This window comes from Gasterosteus aculeatus, chromosome 4 (genome assembly GCF_964276395.1).
Source record: "Gasterosteus aculeatus chromosome 4, fGasAcu3.hap1.1, whole genome shotgun sequence".
NCBI lineage: Eukaryota > Metazoa > Chordata > Actinopteri > Perciformes > Gasterosteidae > Gasterosteus > Gasterosteus aculeatus.
Genome location: NC_135691.1, coordinates 28,808,991 through 28,828,392, shown reverse-complemented (window position 1 = coordinate 28,828,392; position 19,402 = coordinate 28,808,991). Strand labels below are relative to the sequence as shown.

The 19,402-nt window shown below is 44.4% G+C and overlaps 2 protein-coding genes across 24 annotated transcripts in view; both read right to left on the bottom strand.

Moving 5' to 3' along the window:
* Positions 1-248: 248 nt before the first annotated feature.
* cntn1b (contactin 1b) lies at positions 249-9,893 on the bottom strand. Of its 2 annotated transcripts, none has more exons than XM_040173065.2 (24): positions 9,697-9,893; positions 6,483-6,627; positions 6,341-6,376; positions 6,128-6,254; positions 5,860-6,041; positions 5,617-5,712; positions 5,320-5,532; positions 5,118-5,217; positions 4,831-5,015; positions 4,576-4,700; positions 4,365-4,482; positions 4,129-4,279; positions 3,918-4,045; positions 3,666-3,838; positions 3,421-3,544; positions 3,117-3,284; positions 2,797-2,946; positions 2,642-2,712; positions 2,300-2,552; positions 2,083-2,204; positions 1,806-1,995; positions 1,598-1,719; positions 1,331-1,487; positions 249-1,253 (listed from the first exon to the last, which is right to left on the bottom strand). In XM_040173065.2, the coding sequence occupies exons 2-24, from the start codon at positions 6,544-6,546 to the stop codon at positions 1,171-1,173; spliced, it is 3,138 nt and encodes a 1,045-aa protein (XP_040028999.2). In that variant the 5' UTR covers positions 6,547-6,627; positions 9,697-9,893; the 3' UTR covers positions 249-1,170. The 2 variants fall into 2 exon arrangements, with proteins under 2 accessions (XP_040028999.2, XP_077957951.1); XM_078101825.1 differs by having other exon boundaries at positions 6,483-6,638; positions 9,698-9,830.
* A 647-nt stretch (positions 9,894-10,540) lies between these two features.
* The window catches only part of nrcama (neuronal cell adhesion molecule a), a 40,271-nt gene continuing 31,409 nt past the window's right edge, over positions 10,541-19,402 (bottom strand). For 9 of the 22 annotated variants that reach the window (XM_078101803.1, XM_078101807.1, XM_040173062.2 and 6 more), the window contains 10 exons: positions 18,777-18,899; positions 18,493-18,669; positions 18,242-18,274; positions 17,348-17,413; positions 16,658-16,780; positions 16,302-16,457; positions 15,738-15,869; positions 15,568-15,646; positions 15,050-15,061; positions 10,541-13,863 (listed from right to left, as the gene is read on the bottom strand). In XM_078101803.1, the coding sequence (XP_077957929.1) occupies positions 13,629-13,863; positions 15,050-15,061; positions 15,568-15,646; positions 15,738-15,869; positions 16,302-16,457; positions 16,658-16,780; positions 17,348-17,413; positions 18,242-18,274; positions 18,493-18,669; positions 18,777-18,899 (1,136 nt within the window). In that variant the 3' untranslated portion in view covers positions 10,541-13,628. The remainder of the gene's footprint in view (positions 13,864-15,049; positions 15,062-15,567; positions 15,647-15,737; positions 15,870-16,301; positions 16,458-16,657; positions 16,781-17,347; positions 17,414-18,241; positions 18,275-18,492; positions 18,670-18,776; positions 18,900-19,402) is intronic. The other 13 variants (XM_078101815.1, XM_078101817.1, XM_078101821.1 and 10 more) reach the window with 7 other exon arrangements.

The window sequence follows — 19,402 nt, the reverse complement described above, 5'->3', positions numbered from 1 at the left end:
GAACAAAGGCTTAAAATTATACAATGTATTTATGGCAATGAGGTCTTAAGCAGGATTGATTGCTCCTGCTGTACTACATCTGAATTGAAATGATAGGTTTGACACCATTGGGGAATGGATATCCTTGACTTTTTGAAAACCAGCAGTTTAACTTCATCTATATGAATACCATTAAATGCAGGTTGATTATAAAAACAGGTTTTGATGTAAATGTCTTGATTGAAAAATAGACCCAAACCATCAACATAGATCGTTGTACTTTGTTTAATGGTCTCGTAGACAGACAAAGGAAATTAGCATACATTTATGTGATACACAGCATTTCTGTCCACTCGCTGCCTCATAAGACATTAAAAAATCATTGTCATATGGCTTGTTTCTGCAGCTTGAACTCATACTTCAATGGTTTGTACACATGATTGTGAGGATGACAAAATTAATGAGACAAGCATCCTGTATACTTCCAACAGCACCATGAAAAGAACAAAAATGAATGTCAAGTGTTAACATGGTTGTGAATACAAAGGTTGGTTAAAATGTGACACTGCTAAGAGATACAATTACAAACCAAATAGTGATTTTAATAGTTTACTAATTATTTGCTCGACCATCTGAAAGATTTATAGTGCTTGTAAATATTTCTCCATTTTATGTGTAGGATTCTACCTTGGTAAACTACCGTTTGTCCTCACTCAAAGCAGGAAACACTGATCAAAATATGGAGAAGTACAGAAGAACAGGAACATATTGTAGTATTGGTAGAACTGTTCTACACTAAATGCTTTTATTTATATCCCAATACAGTGAGTGGAGGGCTCATATTCAAAGAAAAAGCATCTATGCACACGGTTTTATTTTTTGACTTTGGGGTGAAAATCTGGACTCAACGCGACATAGACGTGAACGTGCAGACTTGACGGATGCAGGAGTCCAACGCAGTTCAGCAGCACCGCTATGTAGTTCACGATGGGCGGAAGTCCTCAACGTTCAACGCTTCTCCGTGAGGGCCAACTTTTGTGGTGTTGCAACGCAAAAAAAGATGCATGATGTGGGATCTTGGCCCGATGACTATCGGTGGGAACAGTGTTTTGGAGGTGAAGACCGGATCTCTTCTATCCACAAATCGGTTTGCCACACAGTTTATTATATACACGTCACTTTTGACAGCGCTCATATTTCCAATCCCGCAATGCACATCGTCAGCAGCAGCAAAGACGCCAGGCTGAGAGTCGGCGTGATCATTGAGGCTTCACCTGCGGAAGCAGAAATACTGTAAGACAAAACAGGCCCGAGAGGACAAACGTCTACATGTTTATATTTTAGCTCTTACCCTTAATCCTGATCTTCCTGACTGGGCCATCCCCTCCTTCATAACGGCCGCGTACCATCAGCTCATAGTCTCCAAACTGAGGCATGGGGAAGTCCATGAAGTGCCAGCCAGTGACGTAGACTTTCCCATAGATGTAACCGGTCTTTCTGAACATGACCTTTGAAATAAACACAAGCCGGGTGGAACCAAGCAGTGTTGTTATTTCCATATACAAATTTAAGCTAATGGGGGGGGAAAAGTACTTTAGGCAAAGCTTTTCACACGCACCTTGTAATACAGTGGGAAGGAAATGTTGCCAAACCAGTCATACTGGATGTGGTCCCACCACACATACAACCACTGGCCTGTCCAGGTGACATAGCGCCACATCCGGGGAGGCTCTGGTGGGGCTGTCAACGAAAACAAACGATGTCTATACATGAACTGTCAATGCAGGCGATTATTGTCCCTTCGATTGCAAGCAATTCGGTCTCACGTGGTCTCTTTGTGAACATCTCACAGTGTTCACCGGGGGGTCCGAGGCCGGCTCCGTTTAAAGCGCGGACCTCGATGAGGTAGTGGGAGTCCGGCAGCATGTTCTCCAACCTCGTCTGGTTGGTTGCGGCTGACACGAATATACGGTTTGCTCCGGCCTCCGGATCATCGTACTTTCTCCAGTATTTCACCTGGTTAGCAACAAACAAATATTTATTCAATTTTGATTCTGACAACTACTCCAGTTAATGGAGCCTTTTACAGTAAAAGGCCCGTACCTGGTACCCCTCGATGTATTGCTGCAGGCCCGTTCCAGTGTCGACGACCGGCAGCCACCAGACTAGAGCTTCGGTAGAGGACACCGGCCTGGCGTAGACATCTGTTGGAGACTCTATAGGAACTGAAGGTTTGAGAAAAGGAAATGTGTCCCTCAGCTGCTCTGAGTTTAGTTTTATTTTTGTAAAGGAATTTAAGCACCGTTAGCTGGAACCTCACCATCTCTCGGGTAGTAGATGACCGTGGTGAGGCTGAATGGTCCGTCTCCTTTCACATTAAATGACTTGATCTTCACCTGAAACTCTCGGACCTGGAAGTCTTCATCGGTGGGAATGAAGTGAGAGTCCTTGTGGACGTAACGCCTGGTCTCCGGGTCTGAAATGGTCTCGTACCACCAATCGTAAGCGTCATGAGGCTTGAACGCCACAATGTAGCCAAACTTCTTGCCGGAGAAGAACCAGGGCAGCACGGGCTAAGGGTTCAGGATTGGAGAGAGAAATCTCTTAAATTTGGTAAACAGGCTACGTGTATGTTTTAGTCACGTCATGACGGCTTACTTACAGTCCACGTAATGACAATCTCGCCATTTCTACCTCCATAACCCGCCACATCAGTGGGGGAAATTACTGGAGCTGAGGAAACAAAGGGTCAGTTACATTCTGTTGCATCCCACACCTGCACGGACTAAGACTCGGGTACTAGTGTTCTCTCCTCACAAGCGTCCCAGGTTTTAATCTTGAGGGAGGGGATGCTGGCCTCCCCAGAACCGTACTCATTGGTAGCGATGACCCTGAACTGATACTCCATCCAGGGGTACAGATCGGTCACCTCTGCCTTCTCCACATTACCGTCGAGAAAAGTTGGAGCTGAAAGTGACACAAATTGGCTTTTCAAACTTAACCATTCTTCATTCGCAATCTCTCTTGTTTCGGTGCAAATACTTTTTACTTCGCAGGTTGAAGCGATCAGACAGCTTTAGGTCAGAGTCTTGTAAACAGAGCGAGATTGCTCTCTGCTGGCAGTGAGCAGTACTTACAGGTGCTGGCGTCCCTCCAGTCATCTTCATTCAGGGCCCAGTAATGTCTGGTCTGAATAGTGTGGGAGAGAATGGGGCTGTTGTGATCGGCTCCTTTAGACCACAAAAGCTTCACCCACGTGTCCCCAATCTCTTCCACCCGGATCACACCAGGAGGGCCAGGAACACCTGGGTCAGGGAGGAGAGGACGGTGGTCAGCCCTGCTTAGTCTTCTGTTCCGACCCTACCAAACAACTACAATGTAATCAACAACAAAAAAAATCTAAAATAATATGATCTTGAGGCAAAACATGCTGGGACTGACCTACAATCTTGAGGTCAGCGTATGCAGTATCGCTGTCCACCACTGTCTGAGCCAAGCAGGTGTAGCGACCTTCGTGCCAAATCTGGACATTCTTTATTCTCAGGTCACCGCTGCCATCGTCACTCTGGACAACAGCAAGTGAAAACAGAGTCAAAAAGAGATAAAAGAACAAGGGAAAGAGAAAATTTACCAAATGTGAGTTTGCGACGTTAAAAAAAGGAGGCTGGGATGAAACACTACCCTACCGCAACACGTTCGTAGTGTTCCCACTCAGAGTCAAAGTCGATGACCCTGAAGTCTATGGCCCAGATGAATGTGATGTCCAGCATGGGGTCGTATGAGGCGGCGCACCTCAGAATCACCTCGTCACCGACCTTTGCCTCGGTGTCTTCAGATGGTTCCGTGATGCCGGTAGCCTCTGACAAAAAAGGAACCAAGTTCACTAAAGACATTTTGGTTTTGGTTTAAATATGCACAACGTGCGTATTTTCACCGACCCGTGATGGTGAGATAGCCAGAGCTGTTGGCCTTTCCCCGGTCATTCTCGGCAAAGCAGGTGTACACGCCCTCGTCGTTGTTGGTGGCGTTGAGGATCTCCAGACTCCCGTCAAACATGATGGAAATGCTTCGGAGAGAACAGAATTCATCTGAGCTGCCTGTCAGTGGGAGCGCCTTCCGTCGCGTTGCTTAATGTTAACGTCGACTGACCGTGAATTGTTATAGAGGAGCTCTTTGCCCTTTGTCCACGTGTACCGCGGTCTGGGAGCAGCTCGGGGTTTACACTCAATCACCACGCGGCCATCTTTAGCCCCGAGAAGCCGCTTCTTCACACGGCTAAACTCGAATGTAGGAGCGCAGGCTGAAGGGAGATCATAATGTGAGAATTAGTGTTTAGTTTAGTCTGTTTTAAGTCGATGACAGCGTCGTTTCCTCAGAGGTCTCACCGATGACTCGCAGCTCGGCGTTGGCGTATTTGATTCCCCAGTAGTTCTCAGCAACACACTGGTACATTCCCGAGTCATCGAAGGTGAGACTGGAAAACTTCAACTCGCCCTTACCATACTGGACAAAACACACACAACCCAAATGCTCGAGTTAATAGCACGTACTCCCAGGTGTCTTTAAAGGCAGGTGATCTTATTTGGTCATTGTTACCATATATCCATCTTTGTACCAGCGGATGAAAGGGAAGGGCTTCCCTGATGCGACACAGCGCATGGTGTGCTCTGAGCCGATGTCGATCTGAGTGTTGTTGATGGTTTCTGCCCACTCCGGAGCGGCTGGAGCAAAAATGTAATAACGTGCACCACAAACATGTTGCCTTACTTCTGTCCAAAATAACTACCTTTTTGTTTTATGAAGATGCTACGATCTACTGCTGGCAAAGAGCGATCCAATGAAATCACTTACACTCCACATACAGCCAGGCCTTGTGCCAGTCCTTCCCTTTAGTGTTGATGGCTTCACACTCGTATCCTCCCACGTCTTCATACTGTACATTGTAGAGATGAAGCACAGCTCCGGATTCACTGATCTCATGGTTTGGCGGCAGGTCCGTGGCATCGACCTTCCTCCAAACAATGTCGGGGATCGGGCTGAAAAGACACACTAAGATACTAAACGAGTGCTTTTTGGACAGCATGTGGCTGATGTACCTCATCGGTACACCTTCAGAAAACACACAAATGTAAACGTACTTTCCCAGAGCAAAGCACTCCAATGTAATATTAGAGGCCAGCATGGCGGTAGTATCTGGGAACTTCACCCTGATGTCTGCTGGGTATTTTTTCTCCTCACCTGAGGCAAAAAAAAATTAATCAATATTGTGCAGCATGTGCGTCTTTTCCTGAATTCTGTTCTGCCGCATAAGATATGTGGTCACAGCTATTGTCTGCTAACCATCATCGGGGGGTAAGGGGATGAGGGGGATGAACTTTGAGAAGACACTTTTCCCGGTGACGGGGCTGGAGACGAAGCAGGAGTAGTTTCCCGCATCCTGAGCTTCCACTTTGGAGATGTACAGGTTCCCCGTCTTCTGGGAGACGAAGCGCCGGCGATCCGTGTACAGGAAAACCGGGAACTCGTTGAAGATCCAGCGGTAAGTCACCTCCTCTGAAACAGGAAAAAACAGTTGAATGAGTTGTTATTTTCAGAAGATTGACTTTTCTAAAAAGAGAAGGAAAGACATCTACGTACGTGGCCAAACTTTAGGAGGGGCGCACAGCAGAACAGCCCCCTGCCCTTCTTTGACGTACACTGGGTCCCTTTCTTCTTGAGGAAACTCCTCCACAACTTCAGGATGAGGGACACAGAAGAAACGGGAATTACAATTGATAATTGTGTCCTCTGTGATCTTTTCAAAACCTAGACCCGGGCAGGGGAACAACATTACACATGAGCACCACAGCGCCGCTGCACCAGCAGGTTTCACGTGCTCACATCCGAACTTGACCCTGGCCTCCTTGCTGATGACGGTGCCGTAGATGTTCCTGGCCACGCAGACGTACGTCCCGGCGTGCTTCTTCTGCCTGGGGTTTGTGATAACCAGGTTCCCCCCAACAAGGCTGTAGAACTCGTCTGGCTGCTCCATCAGCTTGATCTCCCAGTTATCCCGGCGCCACCTAGGGGTGATTGCATGACAATTGGATGCATGACATTCCGTCATTTTTCCGGCGTGCATACCACACATACGTCATCTTCCACACACCTGTATGAAGCAGGTGGGTTTGCTCGTGCCCTGCAGTTCATTGAGATCCTCCCATCTGGTGAGTCTTCAGTGTAGACAACGTCCACCGGCTCCTCCTCAAAGATGGGGCCATATCCGGTCGCATCATCTGACAAAATGTTCCCGCGACAAGTTAGCGTTCGTATTCACTTAACATCACTCGCGACTCTCCATAACAGTTTACCAGGAACTCACCTCCAAAAATTCTAGGCTCGCCAAATAGAACCGCCCCTGCAAGGCATAAATGGGGGTCAAGTAAGCTAATGGTGCAGGGTTTACACTCGACTTCCTTTAAGTGGGTAAACAGTGTATCTGCAGGCATCACAGTGCATCTTACCAGTTAGGGAGGAAGAAGAGGAGAGGGCCAGGAGCAGTAAAGCAGCGCAGCCCATGTCTGTCATCCAATTGAGTTATTGCAGCTGCGTGAGTTTCGACGGATGGCCAGAGGGACACAAACAAGATTTAAACGGACGGGACATGAACTGGAGAGGGCCGGATAAGAGACAAACACAAAAAGGATGTCAGAGACAATCTCTCTTTATTTTCATAACAATAAACAGTCTCCCCTTATTGTGTATAATGAAAAAACACGTTCACAACCCTACAGATATAATACTGGGCTGATGACTGTGCAGGATTTTTCCACACCAGAAACATGCGAAAGAACAAGCTTGAATCCTCATTCATATAAATGATTCAGGGTGGGAATGACTCAGCAGAAAACTGCAGAGACTGTGTGTGTGTGCAAGCTAACACACAGTGACACACTACACATGCTGACAAGCAAGAGCCATCTAGGAACTAACACACGGTAGCACTGCAGCACCTAGAAGGTTCCTGCTTCACACATGGCTTCTGCAGGATGAAAGAGCAGCAGTGCTGTGAGTCACTGCAGTGTTTCGACTCTCATTGTCAGACGGGACGTACTGGGAGAGAGAGAGAGAGAGCGAAAAGGCTGAAAGAGGATAATGAAGATATAAAGCAGGATTGATGAAGATGACCAGGACGGGATGAAGTGGGGGAGGGGTGGATGCGTCTACCGCGTACACGCATGAAGCTCCTGATGGAGAACGTCACATTTTTAAATCATGTTACATGTTACGGCATCAGTCATCTCTGTGCATTGCTTGTGCAATACGCACAAACAAGTGCTGATGCAACCAATTCAGTTAGGGATGCACAGGCGGTGTCACTTCCTGCACAGACAGACATTTTTAAATGGATTGGGTGTTGGACCATGACGGGACTGATCCTCGTTAAATATGCTTTCTTTGTCCAATCATTACACAATATATTTTCTCATGAAAAATGACAAAATGACACCAGATTATTTCAGATTAGTGTTCAGAGTTCAGTAACGAAATAACCTACATTAGGACCAAAAAAGTTCTATTGGCTTACGCTTTAAATAATAATAATAATAAGTGTATTTTTAGATAGTTTATAGGCTGGCCAGTGTGAATTTAGGTCAAGAATATGCACTGCGATGTCTACAGGCGTGGTCTATTGTACACCAACATTTGTACACAATCTGCTTAAATCGGTTGATGTCTGATTGTAGATTAATACATCACAATCATTCAGATGCAGGAGGCAAACCCTCATGTTGTCCAACATGACATTAACACAGCATTGATTTCGCCAGCAGATAATCTAACAATATCACTCACAACCGGACTTTCTATAACTGCTGCTTTTGCGAAAAACTGATAATTAATTGATCAGATGACTTAGCAGTTCAAAAACTGCTTCTATAGTTACACAATACAGATATAGAGAGATATCTATATATATATATATATACTAGCTGGAGAAATATGTTTACTCCAAAATTCATCACAGACCTTGGACTTAAACAGTGAGTTTAGAGCTCAGGCTTCATCTCATAATAATCTTCCTATAAGGTCGCAGGCCAACAGGATGTGATCAGGGACAGTACATCAGGAGGAAATACGGATAACAGCAATATTCCCTTATACATGTTTAGATGTGTACATCTCACATTTTGGACAATAAATGTCATATTGTGATATGGTTTTGAGGAAAGTGCACATGTGCTTTCAGGTAACGTGTCGGGGGCCAAATATCGCAAGCATAGCCAACATCTGACAGCAGATGCAGGTACATCCTACAGTCTGCTGGCATCTACACAGTCTCGGAGTTCGTTGCTGAGTCATTCTGGTTTGGGAAAAAAGAGCCAGGCAGACAGAGGAGGGGAGAGAGGGGGGAGAGAGACCTTCCACATGCAGAGACTGCAGCACTGATTCCTCATGGGCTCTCTTGATGACTCAACACTAGTACCACAACAGTATAGAGCGAGTTGCACCATCTACCCTGCATTGTGCACAGCTTTGTGTGATCGTACGGTTTTCTTTCGGATGGAGTAAGCGCAGCAAGGTCCCAAAGAAGGATCGTGCTGCATTACAGGTCCAACCAAGGCAAAAAATAATCAAACGAGTGCACAAGCAGACTTCACGACCGGCTTTGTAACGGTATTCAGCAATCTGTTTCACCGCTAATTCTGATCAATTCATCAGAGTGTGTTCTCAAGCGTTTCCCTGGTGATAATCCCATCACAGATCCTCTTTGGGTTGACCAATACGATATTTAGGTCAGCACATGTATTAAAGCAAAGTGTTTTAGCAGCTGCCTGAATGGCCATGTTTGCTTTGCGGTGTAGGGCTGCACAAAACGTATTCAAAGTCATTTTTTAGACAACAAGGAGGGGTTTTAATCTCAGGTTTCCTGGGTGGATTGAAGTGGGATTCTGTTTATGTTGTGTTCGAGTAATGACTGTGGATTACGATTGTGCGTCACAAAACCTCGAATATGTAAAAATAGAGGCTCATGTTGAAGATGTGAAGAGAGAATTACTCCTTGCATAAGCAGGGTGGCTAAATTTCCCTTGGACTCACATTTAGCATTTTTTACCAAAAGTACTTGGGATATATATATAAACATATGTAGTATTCTGTAATATTTAACTAACCAAAAATATTTAACATAATAAATAAAAATATTAAAATAAATAAATGTATATATATATATATAGTTGTTGTTTTTTGACGACAGTACAGTACAGAAACAAAAGGGAGTAGCCCAGCACCCATAAAGGCCAGTTTGCCTATAACAAACTGTGCCATGGCGCATCCCACAGCGAGCTGCGCCCTTGACGCATGCAGCATCTGACACTTTTCACCTTGCGTCTCCTCTACGGAGCCGCACTTTCTTATCTGCATTAACTGCAAAGTGAAAGGCAACCGACAAGCTTTTATCGAACGGTGCTCACGTCAATGTAGTCAGTCCGAGAAACAAAATAGAAGAAAAATAACACGAGCCTCTTAAAAAGTAACTGCGCAGCACCTTGCATCACTTGCACCCCATTGACGACAGAGCGGAACCGGTAATTCACCGCTCTGCATTGCGGTACTTCGATGCCGGTCCATTTCAGCACTACGGCGCAGAACATAGCCAAGAGCGGACTAGGTCATGCGCACCCCCACATATATATAGAGAGATACACGCACACTGGCGGGTGGTGTCGTTCTTACCTTTGAGGCAGAAACGCGAAATGTCAGTACTCGTCGGCGTGGCACACCTGGTCCCGAAACGCGTCGCTCCAGAGCCCACCCGCCCGGAGAGTCCCGTCCAATCTGAACTTTTCTATTGGAGGACAGCGGCTGAGTGGCACCTCTGGGGGACAGCGATTGGTCTACGAGGAAAGGGGGGATGCGAGGGATGTGCGCATCACAGCATCCCAGGCAGAGGAATAAAGTCGGTAATGGAATTATTTAAAGTGGCCGTTTTTTGATAAACCGTGCACTGCATGGGATATTATTGAAATGCTTTTTTATTTGAAAAGACAAATAGCGTCAGTGGTCTATTTTTTAATTTAAAGCCATGTGCTTCGCATCATAAATTACTCACACCAAACTATACACCCAATGTTTCAGTCAAGTGAATAGGATTTAATCATCAAAAAGGTTTGGTTACGGGATTATTACTCCACTTTTGCAAAAGCCCTCCATTGTCTTATTGATTTTTTGACTCTTTATCCACTTACTATTCCAAGCACATCAGTGACCAATTGACAAATTATTTCTATGTGCCTCATAGCAGTTAAATTGTATATGTTTACTGGTTGTCTGTTTGGGAGAAAAAAACAACTCAAATGGAAAAACATCTACTCCAGTATTAGAATAAAAAGAAAGATGCCACACTAGCACAAATAGACCAGATGTTTGTTAATCCCGCACGGATTACACTTTAGTGCTTTATTATTGTGCGGGTATTTTTCAGATAACCAATGCCATTTTCATACACTAGGTGGAGCTAAATACACACGACTTTGCATGTCGAATCGGGTGGAGTATCTTGAAGAAAAGACAGAACTGATTTGAAATCCTGAAACCAACATTTATTTCATTTTTTTAAACTTCATTTGAAATACAAAATATTTTTGCAATATCATAATGTAGAGTAAACCATTTCAACAGCCTTTCATGCTTCTCATTTAGCTTCAACATTGACAAGAATGTTATATTATATCATATCCTGTATATTCTACTGTTCACCAGTCACTAGAACATTGTTTCAAGGGAATTCACACTCTAAAATGCCAGTCAGCGTATCCGTCCATGCTTGGCCCTCCCCCGTATGCTCCAGATTACGCTTTGTTTGTTTTTGTTTTTTTAGGCGTCCACTCTTAAAAAGGATGTGTCAGTTTCTATTTTGGGACAACAGTGTTGCAGCGTTCTGCGCTCAGACGCCACGCGTAGTTGTGAACTAGTCGCACAGATGTGTTTGAAATGACATCCTGTTTAAGTGTGTGGCTTTTTTATTTAAAAAAGAAAAAGTGCATGATCTAACAGAAAGGGAAACGATACAGGTGTCACAATTTAAATAATCTCCTCCGATACCTGATAGGCTAAACATTTGAGCTTGCAAATTCACCTGACACGTTCAAGAAAACAAAAGTTCACAGCAAATGAAAGAGTGAAAACTGTAAAGAGTGTCATCCCACGCAACCCGCTCCTACCCATAATGCAGTGGGGGCCAATTGAGGTCAAGCTCTCCCCTCTGACCTCAAATTCAAGCCGTTATTTACAAAATACAACAAAAATATCTACATGTGGAAAGGTGTCACATCGCAACGTAAAAACTTGATGCAAGTTATGATGAACCGAAGTCGTGGAAATGTTTTCTGAAAAAAAAAAAAAAGCTCTTGTATCTCCCGTTGAGAGAAGACACACATCCGAATTAAAGACTGTTATCCATGGAAAAGCGATGTTACACATCACGCACGCTCTAACATGGTAGCATGCATGTGCTGCGCGCACACGCACACATTTGTGCACCCAGACATTCACACACAAGCTTCATTCATTTACAGGAATAAAAAAAAACTTCACTGAGTGCTGCGTCTCTAAACGAGACAACATACACAGATATTAAGTTAAATGCATAAACCAAAGTCACCAGTGTGTTTACCATTTGCAGTGAAACAAGCATTATTTTCATTCACATAAAACAGACCCACTTGTTTCCACATTCAGTATCATAACGCAATTTTCCGACCCCTTTCATTTCTAAGTGCTACCAGTAACAGGAAGTCTCGTTCTGAACAGCAGTCCAGGCCAGATGTTGCGTCTGGCTCCCGTTGGCAGTTACCTGGCGAGTAGGTTGGCAGTAGTTTAGTGCTGCTGGAGCACGGGGCTCCACCTCAAGATGAACGTTAGGGAGGAGAATGTTTGACATGAATACACAAAGTGCCCATGCACTGACCTTTTCCACCCATTTTCTTTCTTCCCTTGCAGCATGCTTTGATATGGTGGTGTGTTCGAATACCACACGGCTGATGAAAACGTGGTGTATGATTGTCAACAAGGCCATAACAATCCACTGCTGAAAATTACTCCTCACAGCTAATGCCAGTCTATAAGCATGAATTTCTCTTTGAAATCCTCTTTTGAAATAGCTCTCACACCTGTGTGGACCCCAAAGTGAGACTCAAAGAGGCTATTTTTAGTTAGAAAGCCCACGTGGATGCTTCACAAACTGAGGTCACAAAAGATAAAGCTTTAATGCGTTTCCCAGTTGTCTTTTGAGTAACATGGGGTTGTATATGCAAAATCATTTTTCACTCACTGCACTGATCCCAGCTCTGTCCGGGTTATGAAGAGGGATGCAAACTGTGGATCCAAGTCACTGTTCACTACAAAAGGCACTAGAAACTGTGCTGAGAGGTTCTTAATCACCAAAATCTTAACATCCTGAAAATAAAGTCTAACAATTAACGCTGTTCGGGTACAATTATTGTCTGCGAACGTCTCCCTTTCTGCCATTACACAAGAGCCATTGGAGACAACGTTTGGGCGCTCTGACAATCGTCTTAAGAGAAAAGCCTGCACAGTGGCAGATTCAGGGTTGGAAGCACTTCATAATGACACTGGGTCGATCACAGCCCCCCACTCGTGTTCGGTCGGTGCTCAGTAGCAGGATGCTTAGGCTCGGTGTAAAAGGAAAAGATTTGGGGAGGAGCTTGCGAAAACATGTAGCTAAAATCAGGCGGATTGGAATAGGCCAATAAGACTAAAACGTTCAGCAAGAGTTCTTGCTTGTTGGTTCAAAGTGTTTTGAGCCAGGTTTCCAATGAGTACAAAGGGATAACCGCCACCTTGAAATAGAGCTTCGTACTTATTTGTACATATGTAAAACAATAATTTGTCTGAAAAGACATGCTCGCTTCTATTTTGAGTCACACATTTCACAGCAGCATCCCTGCCAAAGACCATTTTCCTCTGTATATATATATATATCATACGCCATTTAACACTGACTGAAATAAAAAAGGAATACCCAGTCGCTAGTAGGCGTGCACCATGTACAGTCTGAACACACAGCTAACCTCTGCAACACCAAGGTGGTAAAATGCTTAATAGAATCATGATTTACTCCATGCAGATGAAGGCGATTCAATGCATATTTGTGGGTCACATACTGTACTTGGATAAAATATATATTTGGACACACCGTGTTTAGTATGTTTGAAAGGAGATCAAATGGCACTAACACATACACACTTCTGCTCAGTCTGAGTGGTAAAAATCTCTGGTACATTCCTTCTGCTTCTCTATATTGCTTTCCTCTCTCCTTCCCTCTTCTCGGAGTTCTCACACCGTTTGGATCACACTTTCCTTCGATGGTTATTGGGAGAGGGGGGGGGACGGGACGCCGAGTGTGTGCACATGAGAAGAGGTCACAGTGGGACAGGGGCCTGCGGGTGTAGAGATGAGGGCGTGGCAGCAGTCCTGGTGACAGGTAGCCATGGGGAGGTGCCGCCAGAGTGACAGCCGCCGTGGTAGAAGCAAGGTGCCCGCGGCGACCGGCGCGTCACCGTAGCAACTGTCACCACAGAGATGGTCACACTTGCCAGGGCGACAGGGGGCGGTCGTAGCAACAGTCGCAGCCGGGCCCCCGTCGTTTAGACAAACGAGTTCATGGCGTTGACGGGCGACGGGGCCTCCGAACTCTCGTTGCCTTCGTGGGTGTCTTTCTCTTTCTTGCCGCTGTACTGGCCGATGAAGGAGCCGTCCTCGTTGAACTGTCCGTCCCCGCCCTCCCCGTAGTCCACCAGGCTGTCGTCGCTTTCATCGCGGCGCACCGTCCCGTTGGACGGCGTCCGGCTGCCCTTGAGCGGTTTGTGGTCCTCTGTGTCACTACAGAGGGCCGGAAGAAAAGGTTGGAAGGAATGTTACTGAGAAACCATCTGGGGTAGTTGGTTGAAATTGTGTTCTGCAGTGGTCAGTAACCCTCATGTCACATGGGACAGGCTTCTATCCAAGCATCAGAAGTTTAAAAGGAGTAATCTGGCTTTTCCACTGCACAAATACCACATGTACTACATGTGACAGAATACATTACTGTTGTGTACACAATTTGGTGCAAACGTAGAGAAACAAGTTTGCGTAAACGTGTAGAAAACTGCTCTTTATTTAAGTGGTTATTATAATGCAGGGGGATGCCTGAAACATGACACTGTGTAGGACTTGTACAGTGAAGCAGCTCAGCTACATCTAAAGCAGGGGTCTCAAACTCAAGTCAGGTACGGGCCAGATGCAGCCCACCTCGACCGAACGCGGGCCAGACCATTATGGCCGACGGGGGGGATGACACTGACGGTCAGACCGGCGAACGGAACGGTCGGCGCTGGGGTGGAGGTTGTAAGTGGCTGCTAACAGCGAGGTTGCTACAATATAGAACTCGCGGGCCGCACTAACATTACACTTTCATATGAAGGCGGGGGCCACAAAATATCGTCCCGAGGGCCGCAATTGGCCCGCGGGCCGCGAGTTTGAGAGCCCTGATCTAAAGCATTTGTTGTGGTTATGTGATGGGTTAGTAATGTTTTACTCTTGGGTGCGGTTAATTTAGGGTTGGTGACCACTGCTAGAGATTTTGATATTGCGTGCGTTTCAGTCTCTTGCACTAGTTTTAAACTTTAAATACAATGTCTGTTGTGACTTCAACCAGTATGCTTTCAATTTACATGCATATCAAAAATGCAGTCTTACTTCTTAGGATTTTTTTTCCAGAACAGACTTTATGTCTGTTTTCAATTGGTCTAAAAATGTCCTATTTCAGTTAATACCAAGCAAGCGCAATGCATTTGTATTTTTAAAAGAAATGAAGGACGCTAGAGAACAAGAACTCCTTTTCCATGTTAAATCTCAGTGTTAAAGTTGGAACTGTGGCTATGGGTTTGCCTCTGCCAGTGAGTATGATGCCAAAGTAAACCAAATCAGTTGATGTGCTCTCTCCTCGCTTTTAGTTTATCTCTGCAGAGCAACATAGCTGGAGGGGTTTATAGAATCGCATGCTGGTTTTAGCGACATCTCGTCTTACCTCTCCATAGACCTAAACCCGTCAAAAAGATAAGAATGGAAGCACACATGAAAAGCAATTCATGGACCACAATGAGCGTCTATTCTTGTATGCACAGACCAGACAGCAGCATGCGTATGGAGACATTTGAAGCAGTGTCATCCAGAAACGTTAGAAATACGCTTCAGTCAGAGCAAATACTTTTTTTTCTTCTTTTTTTTTCCAAAGAGCCATAAATCATAAAAGAAAACAGGAAAATATTGTGATAAAAAAACTAAAACGATCACTATAATTAGAATTTGTAATTTAAAAAAAAATGGTACGTGGTTAGCAAACAAAACCTGTTGATATAGATTTTCCAGGTTGATTTATAAAAGATTCAAGAGTAGATTTATGCCTTGCCTCTATGGAGTGTTTGTTAATAGTCTGGTGGAGAGAGTCTCTCTGCAACCTTGTAACACGAAGGCCTCAATGAATCCAAAATTGAGCCGCATAATCTGTGGATTTTAACTGCAGGTACATTCTTATCCATCTCTCACCTGTACTCTCCAAATGTCCCATCATCCTCCTTCATAGGCTGGATCTCTGGGTCTTGGTGGGCATCTTCTTTCTCTTTCACTGTCAAATTACACATTAAAAAAAAGCCAAATTATACTCAAGTTTCCAACCACCCACGTGAATAAACTTAAAATGTCTTTGTGTGCATCACCTGGATACTTTCCACCCTTGTTCCTCTTGATGAAGCACACTATGAGAAGGACCAAGATGAGGAGAGCGATGGCACACATCAGGCCAATAAACCAGCCCTGGGTGGCAATGTCCACCTGCCGGCTGGCTACAGCTAGACACACAGACACACACAAGGGAAAGACCACAACAAACAGTAAGCACAGTCAGTCCACATCCAGGCTGCTAAAAAGGGGAACTCTTTCTTGATGGTGAGCAACACTGAGGTGAACTGAAATTAAAACGCAGATAGAACATTTAGAAATGTTAGTATGCAATGGCTGGTAAGGAACGCAAAACCGGGCGCAAAAGAAAAGTAAAATAATGGAAATCTTAGTGATGATTTTAAGTGGCATGCATCCGAACCGAGTTGATGGCAACTGCAGACATGCATGTACACAAACTAGCGAACTACCGTACATTAATGTCTTAATGTAGCATTGGATATCTGATAATGAGATGATGAGTGTTTTAACGGAAATGCAATTGGAACAAATGAGTTAAAAATGATCCTCATATCGGTCTATCCTGAGGCATGCCGCCTCACCTGGCACCGCAACCAACACTTCGTCTGTGCTGTGGACCGCCGGGTCAGCCGGGTCTCTAGCTACCACACGCACCTTATAGGACGTCCCCGGCTTTAAACCTTTAATCATATGCCAGTGTGAACCGTTTACCAACTCCTGTTTCCAGTCCTCTTTACCTGGAATCAGTGGAGCGGATTGAGAGGAATTAGATACACGAAACCTTGGGGAAGAATAATTATTATTTGAATGATGGCATCTAGACTGTTTGTTTTGATGGTTGAATCATTAAGGATCGGATCAGATTGAGTTTTAAACAGTCAATCAATTCACACAACTCGTGTTTTAAGATGACAGTGAACACAAAACGAAGCCTTACTGTTTTCTACAATATACTCCACATATACATTCTTATGGTGTCCAAAGTATTCCCAACTGATCACTGCACCGTCCTCCAACATGGACGTGTTAACTTTGCCAAACGCAGGGCCTACAGGCGGCACTGAGCACACAAGAGAGGGAAAAAACAAATAGCTTTTATTCCTAAAATGTACACATTTTGACAAAGTTCTGTAAAATAAAACCTTGTAAATACTGGTAATAGAGCTTACGTATATAGGTCCGAAACAAAACAATGAATATTACACATTACGCCTGTATTTAGGATAAACAGGTGTTAAAAATCAGCTATTGTAACCTAAATTCAAGAATGAATGAGTAGATTCATGCCCAATTAATATATAGGGTTAGATTGTAAATCCCATACATGTGAAAACTACGTTTCAATAAATGGCAACACCGTTATTGTTAAATGACCGTGAAGCAGTGACAGATCTTGCAACAACATAGAAACCAGTCGGTTATATACTTGCAAAAAATGGCCATCTCAGCGAGAACTTTCACTTATTCTTGTTAGTGTTATCGAAGAGAAATCCCAGAGGAATTATTTAAACGAAAAAGTTTTTTCCTATTAATCAAATCAATACTTCATGGACTGTTTTGCAGAGATGGACCATTTTTTGCAGATGATATTTCGGGAGATAGACGGGGATACAGGGAGCGCTTGTACCCTTGTGAAACGGGGAATGCGGAGACTGAGTGACGGGGGAGGTTGTGTGAGGGGGCTCTGTAGGGCCTGAAAGAACACGGAAAATAGTGAGACAACACACACACACACACACACCAACACAGTACACAGCATACGGGGACCTGCGGAGCCAGACTTTTGCAGAGAAAGTTGCGGCTGACATGCAGAGTAAAAACATGCCGAGAGTATTTTAATCCGGAGTTTCAGGGGAAATGCAAACAAATTAAACTCTGAATCATCGCACTGCAGCATGCATATTATCTCAATCAAATGTCTGTAATCATGATATGCAACCCATCCGTTTATAGCATTAGCACATACGTACATTTAAGTTTTTGTTAGTGCAGGACTAAAACGTTCAGAAGCATCATGCATCTGGCTTCTAGCGAAAATATTTGAAGAGGGCAAATATGAGGGGTAAAGACCACAGGCACAACCAACTCAATTACGCCACCCCCCCCCCCCCCGTATTTTAAAGCTACCAAGAGGAACTTTAACTTTGTGTTTTGGGCTGTTCCTGAGAACCAGTAACTGCAGTATTTTGTCTGATTTTTGCTTGTGAATAGTTGCCATTAACCAGAGAAAAAAAATGAACATTGATGTTCTAGGTTAATTATGTCAGAAATAAATAGTTTCATACAGGTACAAGTTCCTCACTGTAACTTTAACTTATGTTATCTGGTTTGTTTGCAAATGCCATGGAAGTCTATAAAACCCATGTATTCCCATTCGCACCTTTTTAGACATGGTACCTTATCAACGTGCAGGGATAATCAATCTACAGACTAATTCTACGCTTAGCTCTTTTATCTGCCTTGAATCATATCCGGTGATATGAATAACATGCGGGAGCTTCCAGGGGCGAAAGTGGGTTACCTTTACCCGTCTCTACAGCGGGCTGAGTACGAGCTTCAGAGAGAAAGTAAAAAGAGAAAGAGATCGAAGGGGATACAAGGTGTGAAATGCAGTAGGACCTTGTGCGTTTAAGCTCAAAAGAAATCCCTGATGTTGTTCAGAGCAATGAGATTCTGAACCACACAGTCCTCGATGTGTATCTTACATCAGACAGATGCAGCACTTTGGCCTTTTTCCTCCGAACGCATTACAGATGAGGGGAAATGGCTTACTTGTGTCCATGACTGTGAAGGCCTCCTCTGTGATGACAGGGCCAGAGCCCTTGATTGTCTTTGCACTCAAGTAAAACTTGTACAGCATGCTGGAGTTCAGGTTGCCCAGGGTGGTGGTGGTCTCGTTGGCGAGGAAGGTCATGACCTTGACTGGCCCCAGTTCGTTAGTGTTGTTGACTGCAGATAGTGTTTTGAAAGGAGAAGAAGTTGGGAATGCACAGCTGTCCTTTACACAGATGCCTCGTAATGCAACAGACGGGGTTGCAGGCAGCTGCTAAGCCTACCTGGTTGATATTTCAGTGTGTACCCAGCTAGCCGTCCGTTGTTGCTCGCCGGTGGGCCCCATTGCAGAGTTAGAGTGTCTAAACTGGGGTTTATGGCATTCAGAAAAGAAGGAGGCCCCGGCACTGAAAAGAAAAGCCACAACAGTTGGAACTTGGATGCTGCACAGAGCCGACAATGAGAGCATTTATAGGTTATATTAGTGAATAAGATGGTGGCAGAAAACGGGCTTTGTTTCCACGTTGTTTGATGGTGATCTGTGAGATTTCAGGTGTGGAACTAGAAAGTTGCTAGGATGTTCCAGGTTCTTTCTGGGACATTACGAGGTTGCCATGGGGTTGTGTAGGTTTGCTAGTACTTTTTGACTATGGTCACAGAAGAGAGAATAGTGCCATTCCTCGCAAAACATAGTGTTAGTAGCAGGTGTCAAAACGTAAAAACATTGTGTAGTAAAAACAACGTATCGGATGTAAGTCCGATGTGTCCACAATGTGTCAGTTCAGTCAAAATCTTGTGACCCAATTCATATTTTTCTTTTTTTGCAAGATAAGTCCGAAAACTACAACAAGCATGCAACTATCGAGGAAATAAAGCACCAACAGGCATGATGCGTAAGACCTGCAGAATA